Source organism: Anser brachyrhynchus (genome assembly GCF_964034855.1).
Source record: "Anser brachyrhynchus genome assembly, chromosome: 5".
In the NCBI taxonomy this organism is placed as follows: Eukaryota; Metazoa; Chordata; class Aves; order Anseriformes; family Anatidae; genus Anser; species Anser brachyrhynchus.
In genome coordinates, this window is record NC_137699.1 from 62,356,868 (window position 1) to 62,381,437 (window position 24,570).

A 24,570-nucleotide genomic window follows, 5' to 3' on the forward strand; every position below is an offset into this window, starting at 1 on the left:
GCCAAGTCCAAGCCCCATCTATCACAAGTGACTGTATCATTACCCCTTCCAGACACCAAACAAACCCCAGTTTCTGAGCAGTTTGCTTTTTACTGCTGTTATAGAAATGGAAAGCTGCTCCAGAACCCCACTGCTCTGACGAGTACGAGCCTTCCTCCTTTCCAACCAAAATCCTTTCCCGACCAGTTTGTACACGTTTGTTCCTGTGCTGAGCGTTGTCCTTAGCTTGAATTGTTTCTCTCCTCCCTGGCGTTTAGTCCCCTGATGTATTTATAGAAAGATCATATCCTCTTTCAAACTTCATTTTGCTAGGAATAGTAATGTTAGAAATAGACTGATGAATTTACTACATTAAATATGGGCGCGCACACACACACACACACACAGACTGGAGCACTCGCTTTAAAAGAAATGCAGAAAATAGAGATGAGTCAATCTTTAGTTAATGTGCATTATTTCAAACATGTCAGCAACATATGTAAATTACAATATAAAAGACAGATCAAGTTCAAAACTGATTTTTAAGGTTTTTAGATCTAAAGACTATCCATCTATAGAAATACCAGAAAGCCTACCTGAAATTCCATAAAACTCTAGTTGGGGAACAGTACCGAAAGCCCACAACGAATCCCATTTCTAAAAAGAGACTTGGGAAGACTCAAAGAACGTTTGGATAAAAAAGCCTTAGACAGAGGCTAGTTTGGGTTGTAAATAATCTGCAGAAGAAGGGAAAAAAAGTCAAAATGACATTAAGAAACTTAAAAGGAGGAAAGACTGAACACAAATTTATCTGTTTAGAGACAATTTCACTCTTTCATAAAAATATTTTCTAGCTTTGCTGCTCTGGTACATCAATCCTGAGTACTCTAACTTTCGATTTGTAATGATATTCCTTCAAATACAGCTTCACTGACGGAGGAATAGGAAGTGCATCGATGCCATCGTAAGTCGTACAGTTGCAAATAACTGTTCTACATATATGCTGGAGAGAAAAAGGAAAGGTCCTGTTTAACGGAGTGGATAAAAGCGGCTCAAAGAACATACAGGAGCTCGGATCTTTATAGTGCTCTAGGAGTCCCGTGATGTCTGGCGAGTGGAAGACACACGGATCGTGGGCATCGAAGCTGAAGTTGTGATTCCACTGCTCTATCCGCGCGTGGAGGGACCGGCTGTAGCGCCTGAAGCTCACAGAAAACAAATAGTCTTCTTGGGCAGAATCTCGTAACAGAAACGTTCCCTCCGGCTTTCCTTCCAGCAGCGCTTCGGCGGCGTATTTATCCATGACTCCCCAGTAGCAGGGGTTGTTGTTGATCTGAAGGAGGTCTGGGACCAGGCAGTGGACATAATCGATCTGCGTGTGGTATTTCGGAGGCGTTTCCATCCGCAGCAGCTCATCGTCGGTTTCCCATTTGGGCTTGTTTCTTTTCCTAGAGCTCGTGCATAGCGTAATAACTTCATCGTCGGAGTCCATATCGCTCTCCTCTTTACTGCTCCTTACCACCTTACCCAGCACCAGCTCGGACCTCGAGTCCCCCCTGGAGGAAATGCCATCAGTAAGGTCACAGGACTGGGAGGGAGAGTCCGTTCCCCCGTTGGCTACCTCGTCGTCTCGCAGGTGATCCTCCTTCTCCTCGTTCTGGGATAAGTCGGCGATGATCCAGTCTTCCGCCTTTTGGCTGATGGGGGCTGTATGCCTTTTAATCAGGTGCCACCGAAAAGCAAGCTCGGAGCGCGGAGGAAAAGGACACTTATCCAGCATTAATTCACTGATATGAATTTTCCTTTTCGACTGAAGTCCTGAGGCGTGCCGACTGCTGCAGTTCTTTATGGGAAAGCACTGACCCACGGCGTCTTGCAATTTCTGTTTGAGAGACCGGCCTAAAAACCTGTGACCACATGAACGATCTAGATCCAGCTCGATAGAGGAGCAGCTGTATTTCCTCTCTTGGCTCTTTAAATTAGACCCTGACCTTCCTGCAGCACTCGCAGTTTCAGCATCAGAACAGTGCTCGCTCTTTTTGGACCAGGAGAGCTTCTTTCCGCTCCAGACGTAACCATCCTTTCTGTCTGCGCTCCTGCTCCGGCTGCTTTTGGGTCTCACATCTGCGTTTTTAACATTACTGTCCTTACTGTCTGCCATTTTGAGAGCTTCGCTCGACGAGTTTCCAGAAAACGCACAGTTTTTCTCGTAGGGTTTTCCACACGAGGAAGCTTCTTTGCTTCCTGAAAGTACCTGAGGAAAAAGAGAAGGCAGAGGGGTTAACAGCTTCGCATGCACACAAGACCGATGCCAGTGTACACAGGACAACAGGAACCATTAATTGCCAGCCACGTATAATAATGATCAAGCTGAATTCTTGAGAGCACTCCCCAAACACTGCCCTGATCCCAGACAGGGCTCTCTTAACCCTTTCCTATGAGAAATATCCTCCAGAACAAGCCATCCGGTGCGTTTTCAGAGCACCCATTCTGACTACGAAGTAGAGCAGAAAGTTTTAGGCGTTGGCAATCCTCCTTTGCTAGGGTCCGTTTCAAAACGAAGCCTTTCACGTGGCAGGTGGCACCGCTTTGGTTGTTTATTGAGCAAGTTCTGCATCTCTTCCAAATAACCTTTCAAGAAGGAACAAGCCGGAGCAGAAACAAGTAGGTCAGAGTACAAAGAGCTACTGTACCTAGATGATACGCCTGTTTGCTGCTAATCCACAGGGTGGGATGCCAGAGATCTTATTCTTAACTGACACTTTTGGGTCACTTTCTGGGTAAAAAAAAAAAAATAAACTATATCAGTCACAGATTCTGTCAATTTCTGAAAGCTGTTTTCCTTTGCCTTTTAAAACGGAGCTAGAAAATACTGAGCCCCTAAGGGATTGAAATATCTGGGGCTTTACATACTGAAAAGGATTAAAACAAATCCAGTCCCTTACTAAAAGCAATTTTAAAAGGCCATGAAAGATGGAACTGCTTATTACTCATTAGAGAAGAAAGTTTACATTATTAAAATCTGCGCTGCTCTGAGACCTACGGTTGCTGATTTAATTCTCTTTTGTTTCCAAAAGCGTATTGAATTCTCAAACAGATAAGAGATTTCCTTTTGAATGTTGCGCTTTGGAAAAAAAAAATAAAAAATTCCTCTTTTGATTACTCGGTTGAAAGTAGAGCAGGGATTTTTTTCAAGGTACACTGAGAGCAATATGCTCCGCGTGCTACGCTCTCCCAGGGCACGGCAGAAATGCTTTTTCCATCACGTACCATCACACTTTTTGCACCAAAACTACACACAGCTCCTGCCTTCCACCGTTTTGTGCTGGTGTTTTTGTTTTTGAACTAATTGACATGGTAAATACTGAGCAGGAAAAGCAAAGGGCATCCACTTCCTCTCTCCGTTCAATCCATTCTCATCATTAGGATTAGCCAGCATGACACAATCTCCCTGCAGTCCCCGAGGGGCCGAGCAGGCTGAGGTCTAGCCTCTGCTTTCAGTAAAAGAATAAGCCTGCCGTGCCAAGGGCTTACATGCAATATGTGGACCAAATGCAGCCCAGATGTAACTTTCACCAAGGAATTTTTGACGCTGCATTCATTATTTACAAGCCACAAACCTGAGGGGGGAAGGGAAAGGGAGCGAAAGGTGGCGAAAAGAGATGCAAAAATGTGGAACGAGGGTTAAGAGAGGTAGAACATTGTAAATGTGTGGAAAAAGCTAGTGTTAGAGCCGTGTAGATGAGCAATACCTCACTGGAACCAAGTGGAGTCAGGGAACGGGGTCCATATTCAGCAATTACAAACCATCAAATATTAAAGATTGCTTTCTTCTCCCAAGATTCTGCACACATCTTTTCATTGAAAACCCTGCAGATGCAATACTGATAAGAGAAAGGCAGCATTTGAGACCCAAACCTCCTTTATTTAGACCAGGGTTCGGTGATTGCTTTCGAAACATTTACATTTTTTCATCCAGAAGCTTATAATTGCTTCTGGGGCAGTGAATTTTCGCCGCAATGATTAAAAAAACCAAAAAACCCCAACAACCCCCATCTCGTTCACCCTGGTGATAATCTGAAATAACTGCCGAAAACAAAATTCTACATTCGGCCTGTGGTAAATTACACTAGCTATGTATATGGGATTTTTAATCGGAAGGAGAGATAGCATTTAGGGTGCAAAGTCAAGCACTTAAAAATTAGGGTATGACAGTTTGTAATTGCTTTCGAAACCTTCAATTATCTCCTTCCGCACATCCCGCCCTTATAAGGAGTAAGAATAGGCAGAACACAGGCTTTTCATTAAAAACTGCAAAACGTACAAACCCCCAAAGCGCTGAGAGGGCCCGGTATCCCCCAGCGGGACAGCAGGGCCTTGCAACTGAAAGAATTTCAGTGCTTGGTGCCACTTCTATCCGGGCTGCTGTTGTGTTTAGCTGTAAAGCCACGTTCCTGCCTTCCTTCCATCGCGTATCATTAGCGGCATCTGAACCCTGAAACTCCAAGCGGCGCGGTAGCACGTGATGTTACAAGACATGCCCCATTAGCCAGCGGCACAGAGAGCCGTTCCCGGGGGTTTGGAGGCTGCTGGGAGCGAGGCGCCAATCCTGCCACGTCACGGGAGTAATTGCTCGCCCGGCGCAGCGCTACGCCCGTGGAAAGAGCGCGGAGCACACGAAGAAAAGGGGATGTTGTCCTACTGAAGGCAGGTTCCAACCTGAAATTGTGAAGGAAGAGGGAAGCGATCGGTGTGTAACGCAAAGGAGGCAAAGCTGCGGTTCCCAGCTCTGCTGCGAGCTGCGTCCCAAAGCACCCACCACCCACAAGGAAGGTGGGTGCCCAAATCCCGGCGTCCTGTGCTCCAGCGGGGGGTCATGCCTTCAGACTTTGCCCGGTCCGTGATCCAGAGCCCTGCCTGTAGCATGGGGACCAAAAATAATTCGGGTAGAAAGACACAAAGGTCAGCAAGGCATGCGGGGCTGTATCACCACTGCACGCTACCTACCTAAACCAACCTTCCCTTGTGCTGCAAACCCGCAAGGAAAATACGACGTCCCCTACACCCATTAACGGCTGAACACAACTCAACGAGCAGGAGAGGAAAGGGAGAACAAAACCCAGGGAACAGAGAGTGTACTTTTCCCTACAGGCAGCGCTAAATGGAGAAGTCGTGCACCGCGCAGCTTACGTACGTCAGTTCTGAGATCTTTCCTCCTGCAAAGAAGCGAAGAGACAGGCGCTGGCAGGCAACGACACAGATACCATTAGTCCTCTGCCTACAAAAGCTTTCTTCTAAGCGGGGACACCTCAGGCGCCTCAGAAGCAGACGGATTCGACCAAAACCTTACGCTCGAAACTCTAAACAAATGGCAGAGCGAAAGCAGCGTGCGGGGATAAACAGAGTTCACATCAGGCCACAGGATCCGGCTTGCAGTTCAAGGTTATCCAGCCCTGCCACGGCTTACAGTCCCCGAGGACAGGCAGGGAGCGGGGTGGTTTCTGTTGTTGTTTTCACCACGGGCACAGCTCCTGAGCACGAAATGCCTCTTCGCTCCGTCCGCGGCGGGCTTCGGAGGGGGATGGGGCAGCTTTTTCCTTCCAGCGCCCATGCCTGGACGCTCAAACTTTAAGCCTGCGCTATAAGCAGTACCTAGCAGCTATTCTGAGGCAATAAAAATACTGCCTCCTAGCCTGAGGTAAAATGCCACCGACAACTGCGATAAGACTCACCATTTGTCTATCTAAATCAGCTGCAAAACACCCAGTAACGCCAAGAGCAGAATCAGAACCACGAATGTTGACAGACTTCACCCCCCACCCCCCCCCAATAAATACCGAATTGCTTTAACTGGATATTTTCGTCCTCAGCCTCTAGCACAGAGCCCCCAGGTCCTTTCTGTCAAGCTGCTTCGGTTTCTGTATAAAGAAGAAACAGAATAGCATAACGCCCCCAGGCGCTGGGTGAAATGGACGCCCAGGGCCGCCAGCCCAGCCTCCTGCTGGAAGCCTTCCACGTCCTGCAAGCCTCCAAGAGTGGCGGTCCCACCAGCTCTGGGGGCAACCTGCTGCACGGCCCTCCTAACGAGGGAAGCGCTCCTGAAGTTTTCCGTTCAAGCACACAAAAGCCAAAGTGTCACCGCAGCACGCCTCTTGTTTAACAAGAGGAGATTCACGCGCAGAAAATCAAATCAATTCTGGTATTGTTACAGCAGTTGATACTCTTCTAGACCTGATAAAATCCCAAGAGGGAAGAATTAAGCTGTAATAAATCGGAGTACCCGTCCTTTTTCCTTTCAACTTACACAGAAGTCATTAAAAAAATTCTCACCGGTCACATGCTGTTTTCATTACTTTCACCCAATTAGATTTTGGCTACAAGATCCCATTTTAAAAGCTGACCTTCCACTGAAGCCGGGCTGTTATTGACTTATTTTGGAAAAAAGCCCGACCTGTTAAGGATAACGCTGAGGCTCCGTTCCCCTGTCTTAGCTTAAAAACGGTAATCTGAAAAGATAAAAACGACAGTCTGCAGTACTCACCTGGAAATACACTTGATTCTTACAGGGTCTGCATATCCCCAGAGCTCCAGGAGGAGAGGGGCGGGCAGCGATGCCCAGTTTAACCCAAAATTGGAGCTCTCTTATTCCCTCCCGGGATGTGGAAGAGGTTTGGAGGCAGGTGCCAAGGACCTCCCGTGCCTCCCGCTGTAGCGGCGCCCTGCTTGCAGGCGGCAGGAGCGGCGTGCAGAGCGCTCGGCAGAGCGCAGCCGCCTCTCCAGCACTAAATCAGTAACAGCTTTATGGCCCGTGACCGACACGTCGCGCTCCACCCAGAAACCCGGGAGGTGAGCCCAGCAGCTCCCGGCTCCCGCCCTGCTGCTGCCCTCTCAACCGGCTGCACCTCTTCACAAAGCTGAAGCTTTAGTTTCCGACCGGATTTAAAGAATAACCTTGCACTCGACGCCTTGCCGCTTCCAACGGGACCGAGCGACGGTGCCTGCGCTCCCTTGGTAGCACCTCCGGAGGCTGCATTCAGTCGCTACGCTACGCTCGGACTTGTAACAGCTTTTATATTGTAAGATATTCCAGGTGCGGTTTGCATGAGACTTTCTGCCAACTAAAATAAATAATTAACAACATAATAATACAGTTGGCGTGCATTTGTCTCAGCCCCAGAAGCTTGCAGGAAGGCTGCTGTAAGAATAGCTCGCTCTTCCCACTCATCTGATAAGCGGTTCAGCTCGAATCGCTGTGCTAGAACACATTATCCTCACCAGAAATCACGATTTACCGAAATATGTCAGGATACACCCATGGAAAACATGTCTCCACACAGCTTCCACAAGGTTTAATAATAATGAAATCTGGGCATATTCATAAAAAAAAAAAAAAAAAAAGAAAGCCTGCCTACTGTCTTACTCATTCATGAAAGTACCAACAATGTGAGCGGTATAAAGAGCCCGAGCACATTTCCAGCATCAATAAATCACTCTGCTCACCCCGACCACCGATAGATCCGCTGAAGAGTAAAACTGAGGATAAAAGGTTTTTGCCTGGAAGCAAATTTTCTTAGAAGGTGGAATAAATTGGGCCAGAACATTAAAGTTGCATTAAGGAAAAATAGAGAACCCTTTTTTTTTTTCTTACTTCGGGTATGCCGAGCTGTAATGTTTTGTCCTTTAAGAAATAATTAAAAAAGGTTGCCTGGCTTCTAGCTTCCAGCCTCGAAAAGCTTACTGACATGCCTCGCTACCTACTTCACCGCAACTGCATTTGGCACAAGCGTCACGGCAGCTGTCGATAGGGAATAATTCCCTAAATCCGGGGAGGATCTCCAGGCGGGTTTGGTCCTGCAGCCTTCGTGGGGTGAGCTCCCCGCAGGGAGCACCCGCTGACATTTCGCCCTCGCAGGACTCTGCCTTGACGGAGGGCTTGGTGGGTTCCTACGGCTCCTGAAGGACTTATTATGGACACACACGCGGCTTGGATGGAGAAGAGCCGGGTACCCGGCACACCGATTTCCCTCTGAAAAACCGAATTATCGGCGCAATAGAAAGGATAAAGCCGCTTTTCGATGGCAGGAGGGTCACGCTTCCACCACCCCGCGTTCGGCTTACTGCCACCCCACCTCAGCCAGCCGGGCTTCGTTTTGGGGCCAAAATGTCCCTTTTTAGGGGTGGGAGGCAGCTGGGTGAGGCAGGATGAGGCCACCGGGGCTGCTCAAGAGAAGGCCTGGGGGATCTGAGGAGAAGGAGAAGAAGGAGGAGGAGGTGGACGAGGAGGAGATGAGGAGGAGGAGAGGAGGAAGGCCGCTGGTGCCGGTTCCCTCACGCCCGACCTCGCCGCGTCCCCGCAGGCAGCAGCCGGGCCCTGCCCGCCCCGCACGGCTCTCACCTGCGGCCACCGGCCCTGCCCTGCCCGGTGCTCGCCCCTCACCCGGCTCCGTTCCGGGTCCTTCACCCGCCGGAGCCCCGCAGCCGCCTCCTCCGAGCGGCCCCAGCCTCGCCCGCCGCCGCCATCCTGCGTGTGGCGGCCGGGCCGGGCCGGCCCCCGCTGCGCCCAGCTCCGCCCCGGGCCTGACGGGCTCCGGGCCGGCCCCCGGGGCGGGCACCGAGAGCCCAGCGCGGGAAGGCTCCGACAGGGCGGCCGGGGCCCGCTGTGGTGAGCGGGGAGGCGGTGGGGGACGAGGGGGGGAACGCGGCCCCCAGCCTTCCCCTCACCCCGAGGAGGGCTCCCCGCGGCCCCTTCCCGCCGGGATTTCTGACTTCAGGCCCCGCGTACCCGCTCCCTCCGGTCCTCCTCGTTTAATTCTTCCCCCCCGCCTTTTTCTTCCGTGGCTCGTTTTTGACCGAAATCTTCGGATCTGGGGGTGTTTAGGTGCAGTGGGGGCTGATCCGCTTAGGCCGTGTGGGAGGTTGGTGGCAGGGCTCTGCGTGGTTCCAGCCCCTGTTGGGGGGGGGGGGGGGGGTTGCCATCACCCCTAACCTCGCCCTGGCATGCGGAGCTCTTCCAGCTTCTCTATTTTTAATTTTAATTATCTTATTTCTCTCCTTTTTGTCCTCAGGTGACAGCAAAGATGCCTTCTGCCCAGAAACCGATGCGCTATGGCCACACGGAGGGCCACACGGATGTTTGCTTCGATGACACCGGGAGGTAACTAACCTAACTCCTGGAGAGCAGGATAAAATTTAATCTGGGGGGTGGATTATCTTGTTTCTGTCTGCCGCTTCCTCAGGAGTATCTGTACCAGCTGCTGGTGGTTATGGTACTGGACAGATGGATTTATGGCCTGGCATGGCCTGGCAAACCCCTTATTTGCCTTTGTTGCGAATTGACTCTAAGACACGTCTTTTGATGCCCTGAATTTTGAAGCAATAGACATAACTTGCACATAAGACTTATATATATATATATTTTTTACTTTATATATATACACATGTGTATGTTGGAGAAAATATGTTTATATATCCAATAAGAAATTAAAACTATAGCAGAAGAAATCCAATACTGGCTTGCTATTCTTTCTTGTTCTACTTAACGCTAGTTCTTGCGTGCATAAATAAAAACTGAATTTTTGCCGTTACCCATTTTTTTGATTAAAAATAAATGGTAAGCCTGAATGAAATCTCAAATGAATTTACAGTCTAAATCTTACATATTGATAATGGTTTAAATGCACATTATCTTATCCCTTTCTTTAGGTCATTAGGCTTGTTACAAAGAGGACTGTAGAGTTAGTCTGATACCAACCCCCCCCTCCAACCACAAAAAGTCTTGTTTGCATAGAGTTAAGATTTAAGTATCTTTCATCAAAATGCAGATATATTAAAAAAAAAAAAAAACACAACACAAAACACCACAACAAAATAAAACAGACATCTCTGCTGCAGACCACTGGTCCAGTATTGCTGGGCCCTCCAATGTCAATATTTTCAGTATCATCACAGTGTTGCTTGCAAAGTACAGACCTTATAGAACAGCGCCAGAGGAGCAACATCACAGTTTCTCTACTGACTTTGTAATACTTTAGATTTTTTGGGGGGACTGCATCTGGGGAAAAGAAAGAATGCAAAGCTTGATTATAGATTCACAAAGTATTTAATTAAAAATCCTATGCAAACTTTTACATATTTGCTTTGTACTTCAGGTTATTGTTTATTGCCTTAAAGTTGTGAAAGCTAACTCTAACAGACTTGACAATTGAATCCTATGTTAACTATTTTTGAGAACTCTGTAGGCCTGGAACGTGTTAAGCTTGGTTAACTTCAGTCAAGGGTGTGTGTTAGCACCCTTGCTTTGGCCTCAGCTTTGTAATTAGCTGTAAGGTAAATTTTCAAAGCTTAAGAAGCAATTAAATGCCCGGCCCAAAGTGAAATCGGTACTAATTAAGTCCTCTGAAAAAAAATCATCTAGATCATGGAAAAAATGGATTGACTTAAAATATGTAAGGGTGAGTTCAATGGGTGCCAGGCCTAACCAGTTATCAGAGACTCAGGTACTCTGTTATGGTCCTGCATTTTTTTTCTATGTTTATTAAACATGGCATTCAGCGAATCACGTACTATGTATTGTGTTTCAGTTAAAAAACCAAACGCTTCAGTAACATTTTCATTTTGGGATTGAAAGCCAGAGTGGCTGTCCTTTCTGTACTTGAATGTTAACAAATCCTTGTCTTTGAACAGCTGCATTGTAACTTGTGGCAGTGATGGAGATGTTAGGATTTGGGAGAACCTGGATGATGACGATCCGAAGTCCATTAACGTTGGAGAGAAGGCCTATTCATGTGCTCTAAAGGTATCGTAGTTAACAGAACTCGAGTTAAGTTCTGTCATGCTGATGTTGATACATAACGTGACTGTTGAGGTTGTTAAGATACTGCTCATATAAGTAACATTATACATATATTGAGATAATACACAGAAAAAGGCAGGAATAATATTGTGCATAGCACATTTCAGTCTGATGGAGGTTAAATATGCAGATCCTTGCCTTTGTGTCAATATATGGAAAACAACGTTGAATGGTGTTTAATCAGATTTTGTTTAAATTTGAGCCTGTGTCCACATTCTACCTTTGTGTCTTAAGTGAAAATGTTAAAGCAGTGTTGAAAAAATACCTTTTAGACGAACAGAAAACTGCATTGAATGTGTCTATAGAATATTTTAACTAAGCATTGTATATAAATGAGTACTCCTGACAACTTGTTTTATCCCATATGGGCTTGTAGAGGAATTATTCCTTATACTAAAATTCCATAATACTAGTTTTTCTTACTCCTCTCGCTTCACAGTCAGTTATACTTATTTCTGACTTTGATCTCCCTTTTGAAAAACAAACCCAGCAGATTAAACTAATTATGCAGTGAACTTTGTAGACTGTTTCAGTGGTTTTGCACAATGTTAGTTGCAAAAAGTTTCCCAGCATAATATGTAGTCATCAAGTGTTAGGAAAAGTGTTTTTCAGTGACAGCTCAGTTCTTCAGTGATGAGGGAATGAATATTTTACCAACAGCCTGTAACTGCAGCTCATTCCAACTCTTGCCCTCCCAATCTCAGAGGCTCTGAAATGGTGTTAACTGGGGGAGGAAGGTTACGTGAAAATAGGTAAGCCAGGAGGTTGTTTTGAGTGGACCTATTTTAATGCCCAAGGAATTAGAGTCTATTTTAATCAAAAATTACTTTCATGGAGTCAGTGCCTGGTAATGCTTTGGTAATACTTTTTTTTTTTTTTAAATAATTAGTTGATATTTAGCTCTCAAAATTGCTTGTAGGCCAAAATGTGCTTCTGACATCTTGTTCCTCCCTTGCTCCCCACCCCAAGTCAGAGGAGAACAAGATTCTTGTTTAACAGTAATTAGTAATAATTTCTGAGAATGCTGATTAGAAGTATCTCTGTCACCTGACTGACTTGTTCTGGCATTTGTAGTACAACCTGCTCTGTTTATTTCAATGTTAAGGCGGTTCCTTGTGGTATATCTTGAAATAGGGATTATTTGTAAGTAAGAAGACAAATAATCTACCTATGTCAATTTGTATAATAGAAAACAAATCTTTTTTTTACTATGCGTATTTATGTATTTAGCTTGAGAATTCTCACAGCAATTCTTTTGTGTGCTACTATTCTTACATTACATTAATAATAGAAGGTCCAAAATGTTGTCTTTATGGCAATAGTAGAAGAAGAGAGGAATTCCAGAAGTTTACATCTCTTCTTTAGATATGGTAGAGTTAACTTTGCAGTCATAAAGGATATTTTTAAAATTGTTTTTCAACTAACTATTTGTGATTTTTGGAGGGGAATATAAATGGTGAAATAGATGAGAATTCATACAGATGTATTATTTTAAAACTGAACATTTGAAACCATATCCAAAACAACTGCCTCAAATAAAATCTTTCTTCTGTTTCTTATATTCCTTTTGACATAACTTATGTATCTTGCTCAATACCTGCAACATCTGTTTTCGTCATTGCTTTTTAGTGTTTTGCTGTTGATCATCATCACGTTACTTATCTTTTCACACACCAAATGAGGTGATTTGAGTGAGTTCTCTTAGCAAATCAGTGCCAGAAACTGTAAAAAATTATTAATTATTACAGGAGGGAGAAATCACAGAATGTCCAAGGTTGGAAGGGACCTCTGAAGATCATCTGGTCCACCCCACCTGCCCAGCAGGATCACGTAGGGCACGTTGTGCAGGATGGCATCCAGGCAGGTTTTGAATATCTCCAGAGAAGGAGACTGCACAACCTCTCTGGGCAACCTGTCCCAGTGCTCTGTCACCCTCACGGTGAAGAACTGCCCTCTTGTTTTTAAATTTTGGACAGCAGTAGGAACAGTCCTATGCTCTTAGCTTGCTGGAGAGGAATTATAGTTTTGAGGGATTTATTTTTAAACGATGAGATTATGAATTCTTTCTGAAGCTTCAGGAGGTTTTATTTCAAAAAACTTGCTTCACTAAAGACACTTTTATGGGGCACTGGTTTGTAATAAGTAATAAATCTGATATCTTTCTCAGGTTATTTACTACTGGCTGCTGCTTTCTTTTTCTTTGTGATTTTTACTGTAAATTTACACTGCTTTTCTTTTTTAAAAAAAAATGAAATAGAGCATTTCTCTATATATTTCAAAAATTTATTGCTGTATCCGAGTGAGGAATAGTATTGTCACTTTAAGAAGATATACTGCAGTTCTAAGCATAGGATAATTTTCTTTTGTTTTGGAATCACTTCAATCTGGAATCATTTTTAGACGACATCTGCCTTCTGTTTCTGCAAAGGACGAAGCTGTAGTTCGTGAACTTCTCATCTTTCCCTAGCGGCATTTAGCTGGCAAGATCAGTCCAAGGATGCCCTCTCCTGATGATGTAGCATATTAATCTAAACAGGATGCAAGATTCCTCCTGTTCTAAGAGTGCTCTTGCCTAAATAAAAAGATTTCCTTTTTCTGTCTACCTGAAGAAGGTCAGACAGTTCTTTGAAATTCATTAGTGACTTCTCTGAGAATTCATTATTTTAGTAGATACACAGGTGGGGAATGTCTTGATGGAGTAAATTACCATGTAGTTAACATCATGCATTTTAAGTCTAGCAAAACAACTGGAGGTTTGATATTAAATCTAGCAGATTCTAGTGTATTGAAACAAAGAATAATTTTCTTAGCCTTTAATAGTTTGGTTTAAGTGATAAAGTATTAAAGTTACTGTGTTTCTCTCTATTTTTGGGTGGAAGAAATACAAGTTATAGATTATTTCTCTGCTACTCTTGATGTCTTTTGGAGCTACTAAGGTTAATCTGCCCAAATATTGGGAACACAGGGCATTTCTGGCTCCTTGGGCATAAATATGGTTTCACTAACAAATGGTTTTTTTGTTTGTTTGTTTTTAAGAATGGGAGACTGATCACAGCAGTATCAAACAATACTGTTCAGATACATACGTTTCCTGAAGGAGCTCCTGATGGCATCCTCACTCGTTTCACCATGAATGCAAACCACGTCGTCTTTAACAGTGATGGTACCAAAATTGCTGCTGGATCTAGGTAATCTGTGCTTGATAAGGAAGAACATTGCTGTCATTCAAGGTCCAGCGACTTCCTCACATGGCAATTGTGCCAATGAGATTATTAATCCGCATACCGCTGTGGGTTGTAAAGTAATGCAAAATGCCTTCCAGGAGCAATGGTGGCGGGGGAAGGAATGAAAAGGACTGTTAGGAAAAAATTCTGTGAGAGATATTTGACCCACCAAATAGTTTTAAGTGGAAATGTGGTGTTGTGAAATCATTCTTTTTCTTCAGGAGCCTTGAGTGTTTTCGGTTTTCAGTCTTATAATGCATAATCGTAAGTGTTCACCCATATGGATCTCATTGCAGCATCAAGGATTTTGTTAGTGTGCGCTTAGGATAATGTCTTGACTCTTTGGGGTCATGGTGCTGCAGATGTATATGCATGTACAAAAGTTAGCTGGGTTGTGATTTGCACGAGAGCTTTGAGTCATTCTCTGGCATCAGCATCATCACCCTTCTGCCAAATGATAACAAACGACAGTTGCAAGACTCCCCTGAGGGGGATTAAATGCATAGTTTAGTTAAAAGCAAACATGCTGCCCTGAGAAATTATGTAGTACATGCCAGTCCTTTAACAGAGATGGCAAAATAGCAAGCAGGCAACATTCTTGTTCATTTATTTACGGCTCAGGTGGTTCTTAATTGGATTTGGTGAGCTCTTTAGGTACTCTAGCTAACCCAGACTGCCTGCCTGCTTCTCTACTGGAATTTGTCCTGCATTCCTACGGCAGAGATGGCAGAACATTACATCTGCCGCCTGCCTCCTCTAAGCATGAATTGAACTAGAAAGCAATTTGGATCAACATGCTGGACTGTAAATTCTGGCAGCTGCAGAGCAGACACGCCAGCTTCACCAAAACTGGGCGACTGGACAGCTGGGGACAGTAACTGTTCTAATCTCTAAATCCGACAGAGATCGTGGATTTGGGCTCTTTGCCAGTGCTCGGTTCTGAGGGAACAGCTCTGCCCCAGGATCTGAGTTTGATTAGAGAGATTAAGCAGACAACACGCTCTTTCTGTTTCTAAAAACTTTTACAGAAAGCCAGTTCTTCTGCAGCCTGACCAGGGTCCTCACGTTAGGAAAAAGAGCTTGTGAAACCGAGGTCACCCCTCGATGAGGTCTTCTGCAACACATTGAAGGAGGTGACATCTGTGATACGAGGGAATGCAGCTAAGAACGCAGCCTTTACTTGTCACAGATTGCTCCATTATTACATGAAGTCTGTACACTTAGATTTGTATAAGTTTAATGTCGAGGTGGCTGCCAAAATTCACTTAAACTGTTTGAAAAATAGTTCCGTGGCTTCTTAAATAAGCAAAGACTATCTTACTGCCTGCATTTTCTTTAAAGTTGCTTTGCCTAGTTTAAGAGAGCTGACATCACTTCAGTTGTCTCCCAGTAGAGTTTATAGACTTCTTTTTATGACTGTTTGGCTAGCATTTAGATATTTGACAAAACAGAGGTTGCAATTCTGTGTGTAGGTAAGGTAATGACTAACCCTACAGAGCCCAAAATTCCTCTTTGAAAGTGTTGCTGTGAAGCATGACAGGGAGTAGTACTGAAAGATTGTCACGGGAGCTCTTTGACTTAGAAATTATTAGCATTGACTTTTTGAATTAAACTGCAGCAATGTCTGTAATTTTGGAAAGGGGAGTGAAGTTGAAAAAGAAAAAAAAAAGGCAATTATTATATCTGATACAATAAATGGTCTTAATAATCTTGGTAAAAACTTTAAAAAATAAAATATTTGTGCTATCTTTTTTGACCAAGAGAATGATGATAATGAATACAGGTCCCATTTACCAGATAGATACCAGAAAGCTGACTTAACAAGATCTAAGCACAGGTCTTAAGCACTGAATCTCATTGAATATTATATTTAATGTGTTTAACACCAGTTATGTGGTCTGTGTGCACGTAATATCCTCTTCAGAGAGCAACCATATGTTATGAATTTTGATTTGTATAAAAATGATCTGACGATCTGACCTTGCTCCTCTTGTAGTAAGCCTTGAGATTCTCATTTTCCCTTAGATCATAGTGTCAAGAGTTACAACTTCCCCAAAAGATAGTTAGTGTCCAATTTAATTTTTATTGCTGTAAACAAATGTTCTGTCACCGTTGATACTAACGTTAATAACCTTATGACTGTGCCGTTGTGATCTACAGTGACTTTATGGTCAAAGTTGTGGAGGTGACTGACAGCAGCAAGCAGAAGACGTTCCGAGGACACGACGCTCCTGTTTTAAGCCTGTCTTTTGACCCCAGAGATGTTTATCTGGTAAAAAAAACAAAACAAAAACTTGTTTACTTTCTTCTTTGAATTTCCTTCTCCATGGGGGGTGAGTTATTTTTGGAGTAAAACAACAGTGAGTGGGCACATCAGACTACTTAATTTCAGCTGACTACTGATGATGGAATGTGTGAGAATTTGTTGCCTCCCAGGAGAGCTCAGTCTTTGCTTTCCCACTCAATTACCATCTATGTTCTTCTGGAATCTAATGCCGATCTTATTTTAGAGGTGAAAAGGTAGTTCACTAAAGTAATTTAATATTAGTTTTGAGCCTTTTTTGTAATTACGGTCACTTGGAGTCAAGTGGTATTATCAAGATGATTTGACAGTATTAGAAAGCTTTAAGCCTTAAAATGGTTTAAACTGGGAGACTTCCTTTTTAAAACTACTTCTGTATTATATGTCTGTAGCATTGGTTAAAGGTTTTTTTTTTATTATATTGTAGCGTTAATTTCTCATTGTCTTTAATTCATTTACAAAACTCTTTCACAGGCATCAGCAAGCTGCGATGGCACTGTCAGAGTATGGAAAATTGCGGATCAGGTAAGAGGCCTGCCTTTCAAGTTAGTTGTTTTAGCTTCAGTGTTGCTTTAGCTGTTTAGTTGTTTAAGAAAGCAGGGATTTCACAGACAACAACAAAAAGAACTAGACTAAAGTAATCCTGCTGGAATAAATGTTTCTTTGATATGTCATCAGTAACTGTTGGTAGTATTTGCAAAAAAATGTTTATGTATAAAATTAATATGCAAATAAAAGGGTAGCTAAGCGTTGGAAGTCTTGAAAGAAGAGATAGTGAATGGAGAACTCATTTTTTTAGGAAGAAGTTTGACTGTACTTTATAGAATACTTTTATCTATTTCTGGGAGAAATTCCAAGCCTGAGTGTGAAATACTGCCTGGGTAGCTGTGGGCTCTTATTTCTGCCTGCGGTATCCCTAATTTCCTTTGTTCACGTTTCTTCATTGGTCAAAATTGTGTATTTCGTCCTCGGTGCATTTGAAAATAACCCTTCATGTGAAAGTAGCAATTACCATCGGATTCCTTGGTTCATAGAATCGTAGAATGATTTGGGTTGGAAGGGACCTTAAAGATCATCCAGTTCCAGCCCCCTGCCACGGGGAGGGCTACCGTGGTTTCAGAATTTCAGCTAGTTGCTTTCAGGGTTAAGGAAGAAATTTTTATGCTAATAAACAGTTATCTAAATATATTTTATTTATTTTTCCTGTGCTCCCTATGAAATACTGAATAATTTTCAGGATTGGGGACTAACCAGTGAGGGTGAAATGACGTTCAGAGATGCTACACAGCATCTTCTTTTATAAACCTTCTGGGTAGTTAGTCTTGATCATATGAATATGGGTACTTTGATTTGATATTAGGAGGAGGTTTGGTTTTCACATGCCAAGATTGGTGAAGTGATGCCCATTATTCTTTGATAGGGATTCTTGTGCACAGTATTGCTTTCGTCTCTCTTGCTCTCTGTCTGTGGCACACATAGTTAGTTTTCCAAGGAATTTTCCAAGGAATCAAAGTTTGACTTAGTGCCTGTCAACCTTTTTTATTTGTAGAGATGGGACCATGTTGTAATGAGTAAAAGGCTTTTTAAAAGATAAGGGGCTTGCTATTCTACTTTGTTAAAAAACAAAAAAAACCACAACCAAACAACTACAACAAATAACCCACTTCACAACAATTACTCACAAGGGGGATGTAAATCACAGTTCGAAGAACATCATTTATTAGAAATACAGTCATTGGGCTCAGCTTGGCAATATTTGTGCAAATAATTCTCTCTGCTGGCCTTGCACTCTAAGGGACTTGAGAAGAGGGTTTCAGGTGAACGCTGTTAAAAAAGCAGTTCTGCATGTATGTGGGATTATTTTTGGTAAATGCCATTGTTGACTGGAATAAGAATCCATGTGGAATTACTCCTATAAATACACTTTGGTATGTACTTCACACGTGTAATTGCTACTTTTTAAAACAAAACCATACTACTAATGTGAAATCTAGTGTTCCGGACTGACAGTGGGTGCCTTTTGGGGCAATTAGGCTGTGTCCTGGGACTGCGGCAGTAATGTATATCATCTGTGCTGTAATATGAGAATGTGGCAATTCATTCATGTTTGTATTGGTATGGTGAGATTCAGGCTGATGTGTGTCACCTTCCTACAGTCAATCTGGATTTGACGAATGCCATTTGGCTAGATATCTCTCTTTATAACCAAAATATATGTGAGCTCGTGTTCTGTACTTCATTAAAAACACTTGTTCTCTGGTCTCATTTCTCTGACAAGTTGTTGCATTGTAGTTTAAAATATTTTCACGTCTACATCAGCAGAGTATTTTGCAGTGTTTTTTTTTCCTTTTTTTTTTTTTTTAAGGGGGTAGGTGCCATTGTATTCAGATGAAAGAGATTATTTTGGTTCCAGAAATGTTACATCTTGTTTCCTTTTAGCTTTTTCTACACTTCCTTAGGAATTTTTAAAATACAGTAGATTTTCACGAAACTAGAGAACTCATTTTTGAATATTTTGTTTTCAGACATGCGTGACAAATTGGCTTCTGCTGCAGAAATGTAATGATGTGATAAATGCTAAATCGATATGCAGACTTGGCTGGCAACCTGGCAGTGGGAAGGTAAGTGACAGATTGTTTTAGCCACATCTTAATCCTTCATTTCTCTTTGGAAGTACAGTAGAATTCAATCCAGGCAAGTGCAAATTCCAGCTCCAGGGACTAAGGAAAATATTTGGGATGAAGTTCACTTTTAGGAAAAACAGAAACCTGGAAATGGTTACTTGTTTAAGTACCAGACTCTGTTTGCCAGCTGTCAGCCCAAAACAATGTTAAACAGTCATGTTGTGCTGGGTAGGAAAGAAGATTGTACATGAGGTAGGTAATCTAATTGTTCACAACAGAGCATCGATTCTGACTTTCTGTACTTAAATTTGGTCATATCAGTAATCTTGCTGTGCCAATATATCCTCTGTAGTAAGTTGTTCCTGGTCTAGTGCAGGTGTCCCTGCCCACGGCACAGAGGTGGGAACTAGATGATCTTTAAGGTCCCTTCCAACCCAAACCGTTCTGTGACGGAAGAGCACCATGTACAGATCACTTACCAAAAGAGGTTGGGGGACAGAAGTTTGCATAGCTGTGTAGGTGTCTTTGTATCACGTAACCTAGAATACCCCTGCAGCGTCTGATAACGCGAAGGGGAGAGGAGAAAGGAGCAGATAAATTCAAACCCAGGTGACACGAGGCACGCTGCACCATACTTGAAGTAAAGGGCAGGGAATTGAGCAAGAGTTGGCCATCTGGGGAAAAATTGCTTTGTGGCTTCTGTCCTCGCCTATTGGCTGGAATAATAAAGGATGAATAGGTTCTGCCAAACTATTGACATTCTAGTGTGCAGGGTCTAAAGAGTATTTTCCAGTGTTTTCTCACAGTTTTGACTTGGATAATCTATTTCTTTGTATGTGTGTGCACACATGAAATGTAGGAAGGTGCCTTGCATCTATTATAAAGCAGGTTATTAGCAATCATAAAAACAGAAGACCAAACAAATAAAAAGAAAATCACACCCAAATCCCAAGAAGTAAACAGGCAGTAACGTTGTGTAGGTTTGTGAAATATGAAATGAGGTATTTCAGGAGTCAGCTATTCAGGTAAGATTTGTAGAGAAATTGTAACCTGATCAAAAGAGGTTTGGGGAGGGAGGAAAAGGAAGAACATAAGTCTTGTGCTCAGAACATTGAAAACTATTTATGCGTGTTTGTTAGCTGTTTCATGAATAAGAACTTTTAACCTTATGTTGCAGCTGTCATTATCATCTGTTTTCTGCCAGGAAGAAATGAAGATTGAAATGACAACAGCCATTATTTGCTGTGTTGCATATGGAAAGCATTGAAGAACCTTGTAATTCAAGATTACTTCTGTAGCGTTCTTTTCTTTCTCAGTTGGCACTGCTAGGATGCTAAGAGAACTGTTAAATACTTAGACAGCCACAAGTGTGATACTTTGGAATGAAGGAGCTATGCTAGTTCTTTGAATGTTTTGCTTGGAAGATAACTTGTTCTAAATTGCCTAAATCTTGTCTCCTTGGAACAGTTGCTGGCAATTCCTGTAGATAAAGTTGTTAAGCTATACAGAAGAGAAACCTGGGATCATCGATTTGATCTATCAGATACTTCCATTGCCCAGGTAGGTACGCAAACAAGCTGCTTATTAAATCTTCCGTAGTTAAAATGTTATTCTGTCAGAAATTATCTTCTGGACAGTACGGCTCTATTCCCCCTCCTCTTGGTAATGATTGGTTACACTTTCGTTTCTGATCCTGTTGCTTTATGTTGGAAACCAAAGCAAGAGATACCAGATGAGTGTCAAACATGTACCTGGCTCTGGTTCCCCTATTTTCCTTGTTTTATTTTATAATATTTTATTTTTTATATTTTATTTTATATTTTATTTTAGAGACCCACCAGGTCTCTAAAGTCAACCGGTGAGTCACTGAGTGAAGCTGAAGAATATCTGTTTTCACAAATTGTTCTAAATGCATAGTATTTTCGGGAAAATCTCAAGAGTATTTCTTTACACAGTAGAGATACCATTTGTTCACGTTATTTTATTAACTTGAAATTTAGCTACACGATAGACTTAACTGTGCCATCTTCTTGCTTTTGACCTCAAAATCTATTTGGAAACTTTCGGGTGAAAGAAAACGTTCCTAGTATAATTGTTAGATGTATAGAGTCTGTGTTAATACTTTTCACTGACTTGAAGGTATACTGGGATATATAACAACTGGAATGTTATCAAGATACAGAACACAGTCTTTGATTTTGATTTTTGAAGTTGTATTAAGCTTAAAAAAAGCTTTGTTCAGCGCCAAGTTTGCAAAATGTGCTCTTTCTGTGTACATGTCTAGAATTAGGTTTTGTTTGCCCTCATGGCAGCCTTTAGTGACAGAAGGTAAATATCCTAGAAGAAAAATAGGTGTGCTATCTTTAAGGAATGGTTTTGCTGGGAACTACCTGCAGCCAGCTCTATTATGTGGTTTGTGGTCTGGATGTGGTTTGCTAAAGATTAAGATTTTTTCCTTCCAGAGTGTCTGCTTTATACTTCAGGATATGAGTGCTGTGTATGGATTGGTAATACTTCTTTTTATCTAAATTTTCTTGTTCCCTAGCCCTTGAATGTTGTGGCCTGGTCTCCTTGTGGACAGTACCTGGTAGCTGGAAGTGTGGATGGGAGTATAGTGGTGTGGAAGGTGGAAACCCAGGAGTGCATAGAGAGGTATGTAGTGCTGTTCCATAATTCCCTAAATATATGCTGCATCTTGAAATAGAATTTTATCTCTTCTGCAAAACTTATTTGTGCAAATATAGAACTCTATTTATTGAAAAGTCTTGGTGAGGTTTACAGTGTAAATCTGTAAGCTTTTAGCTGAAGTTCCACTGAGTATCATAGAATATCCTGAGTTGGAAGGGACTGACAAAGATCATCAAGTTCAGCTCCTGGCTCCACACAGGACCAGCCAAAAGTAAAACCGTGTTTCTAACAGCATGGTACAAACCCTTCTTGGTTTCTGGCATGGTTGGTGCTGTGCCCACTGCCCTGGGGAGCCTGTCCCAGTGCCCGACCACCCTCTGGGTGCAGAACCTTTCCCTCACACCCAGCCTGACCCTCCCCTGTCCCAGCCCCATGCCGTTTCCTCGGGTCCTGTCGCTGTCCCCAGAGAGCAGAGCTCAGTGCCTGCCCCTCCGCCCCCCTCGTGAGGGAGCTGCAGGCCGCCATGAGGCCTCCCCTCGGCCTGCTCTGCTCGGGGCTGAACAAACCAAGGGACCTCAGCTGCTCCTCATACATCTTGTCCTCCAGACCCTTCCCCATCTTTGTAGCTCTTCTTTGGATACTTCTCTAGCTTTATTTCCCTCTTTTGCTGTGGCACCTAAAACTGCACACAGCTCTCAAGGTGGAGCCACACTAGCACAGAGCAGAGTGGGACAGTCACTCCCCTCAGCCAGTTACCAATGTCGTGCTTGACGTACCCCAGGATACAGTTGGCTCTTTTGGCTGCTAGGGCGCGCTGCTGACTCATATTCAGCTTGCTGTTGACCAAAATCCCCAGATCCCTTTCCACAGGGCTGCTCTCCAGCCTCTTGTCCCCCGGTCTATAAGTACGGCCAGGGTTGCCCTGTCCCAGGCTCAGAATCCGGCACTTGCTCTTGTTAAACTTCACGTGGCTGGTGATTGCCCAGCCTTCTAATTTGTCAAGATCTCTCTGCAAAGCCTCTCTACTATCAAGGGAGTCAACAGCTCCTAATAGTTTACCCCACTAGTGACTGGCCACCAGCCTTATGTAGCTCTTTTTGCTCTAACCCTTTGAGCCTGACCCATCAGCCAATTGTTCACCCATTGCATTACGTTTTTGTCTAACTGTATGCTGGGCATTTTGTCCAGAATGTACGATGAGAGACAGTATTGAAAGCTTTGCTAAAATCCAAAAAGATCACGTGTACTGGCTTCTCTTGGTCAACTAGGTGAAATTACGTTCATTAAGTAGGACTTTCTTCTTGTTGACCCGTGTTGGGTATGACCAATGACTGGGTTGTCTTTCAGATGTTTTTCAGTAATCCCAGAATAATCTCCATGATTTTACCAGGCACTGAAACGAGACTGACAGCCTGTGATTACCAGGGTCTCCTTTCTTTCCTTTCTTGAAAACTGGGGCAACGTTTGCCAGCTTCCAGTGGACGAGGACCTCTCAATATTGCCAAGACCACCGAAAAATAATCGAGAGAGATCTCGAGATGACCTCAGCCAGCTCCGAGCGCCCCGGGATGAATCCCGTCGGGCCCCATAAAGTTAGGGTGCCTCCAGCTGGAGCCACAAACCTCCCCCCAAAGTCCGGAGCCGGCTGGGAGGCTGCGCTCGGGGTTCCGGAGGTCCCAGGGCCCAAAATATAACTGCGTTGGCCGGGAATCGAACCCGGGTCAACTGCTTGGAAGGCAGCTATGCTCACCACTATACCACCAACGCTGGCTGGCGGAGCTGCAGGAGACAGCGCCTAAGAGCTCAGGCTGAGCAATCCCACTCTGCTGGCCCCAGAGGTGGTCGTCGGGAGAGGGAACGCAAGCGAGTGCACATCAGAAGGGTTTGGCAGGTCGGGGCAACGCTGTAACGCAGGGCCACCGTTCGGTCTAGACTCGAGCCAAGGGAGCAGGAGGAGGTTGCCTTGTGCAACCTGGGTGAGGTACACTAATGCCTCAGTTCGCGGGCGGACGGGAATTCGAGGGCTGCCACATCATTCCTGCGTTCTGCCAGGAAGCGGCTGCCAGGAGAGCGTAACTGTCAGGCAGAAACGTGGCATTGCTCTGCCTTCCCCCACCGTCTCTGGTACGCACAGAAATACGTTCTGATTCATACGATGTATTGCTTTCCTTTCTGCACAGCTAAAAGAATCTGGAAACGTTGCGTCCTTAGAAATAGGACGGGGGATGGACGTGAATATGGGCTTGTGTTCAAATTCTGTGGTCTAGTTCTCTGTGTGCAATGGGAATATATTTTACTTCTGATTGATTAAAGGATGGTTTTGATGGAAATAAATCTTTCCTCAGGTTACAAACGCCAGGATCGCTGGCAGTAAGATGCCTCTCCTGAAGGGCGTGGGGAACACTGACACGTCAGTGAGTCAGCCGTCCTCACCTATGGGCAAAAAAAAAGGGCCAAATGGCACTTCAGCTCGGTTAGCTAAAGGGAGGAACAGAAGGGAGGCTTTTAGTGACTGAGTGTCTTGAGTAAGAAACATGATTGTTACTCTAATGCACGTGTTAGGAATTAGACAGGCCGTGTAAATGATTCATGGCAGGGTTGTTTCGTGAGAATAAAGCGGGGAGAAGATAGAGGACTAACTCATCAGTTTGGTGTGAGAGAAGCAGCTGAGTGTTCGCTTTATAGCTGGATGGTTCTGGAATGTACGGCTGCTGGGGAATTACTTTGTCTTTTCTACATCTATCAGGAGCTCTTTTATGAATGTGATTCTGATTGATTCTAAAGCTTAAATAATTTCCCCCATAGAAAAGTAAGGCCTGCTGTGTTTTTTATAGTAGTTATTTATGCTGAAGTTTAACTTATGAATTATTTTACGTTATGTATTTTATTATGTTGTTTTCTAATACCAGTAAGTGTTACCACTGCTTACAGTAATGCTTCTGCCCTGAGAAGCGTAATAAA

The 24,570-nt window shown here is 43.6% G+C and overlaps 2 protein-coding genes across 8 annotated transcripts in view; one reads left to right on the forward strand and one right to left on the reverse strand.

Annotated features, from left to right (window-relative positions):
• Positions 1–421: 421 nt before the first annotated feature.
• On the reverse strand, positions 422–8,537 carry SOCS4 (suppressor of cytokine signaling 4). 5 transcript variants are annotated; one of them, XM_080594107.1, is made up of 3 exons: positions 8,375–8,515; positions 2,673–2,755; positions 422–2,233 (listed from the first exon to the last, which is right to left on the reverse strand). In XM_080594107.1, the coding sequence occupies exon 3, from the start codon at positions 2,138–2,140 to the stop codon at positions 830–832; it is 1,311 nt and encodes a 436-aa protein (XP_080450233.1). In that variant the 5' UTR covers positions 2,141–2,233; positions 2,673–2,755; positions 8,375–8,515; the 3' UTR covers positions 422–829. The 5 variants fall into 5 exon arrangements, with proteins under 5 accessions (XP_080450233.1, XP_080450230.1, XP_080450231.1 ...); XM_080594104.1 differs by having other exon boundaries at positions 422–2,223; positions 2,658–2,755; XM_080594105.1 differs by lacking the exon at positions 8,375–8,515 and adding an exon at positions 3,732–4,272 and having other exon boundaries at positions 422–2,223; positions 2,658–2,755.
• The window catches only part of WDHD1 (WD repeat and HMG-box DNA binding protein 1), a 32,689-nt gene continuing 16,627 nt past the window's right edge, over positions 8,509–24,570 (forward strand). The window contains exons 1-9 of one of the 3 annotated variants that reach the window (XM_080594101.1): positions 8,509–8,641; positions 9,045–9,133; positions 10,663–10,774; positions 13,868–14,019; positions 16,216–16,327; positions 16,832–16,882; positions 18,883–18,978; positions 20,449–20,541; positions 21,527–21,633. In XM_080594101.1, coding sequence (XP_080450227.1) covers positions 9,057–9,133; positions 10,663–10,774; positions 13,868–14,019; positions 16,216–16,327; positions 16,832–16,882; positions 18,883–18,978; positions 20,449–20,541; positions 21,527–21,633 — 800 coding nt within the window. In that variant the 5' untranslated portion in view covers positions 8,509–8,641; positions 9,045–9,056. The other 2 variants (XM_080594102.1, XM_080594103.1) reach the window with 2 other exon arrangements.

Excerpts from the sequence above, each read along its gene's own strand:
- SOCS4 (XM_080594106.1), bottom strand. The coding sequence starts at position 2,140 with ATGGCAGACAGTAAGGACAGTAATGTTAAAAACGCAGATGTGAGACCC.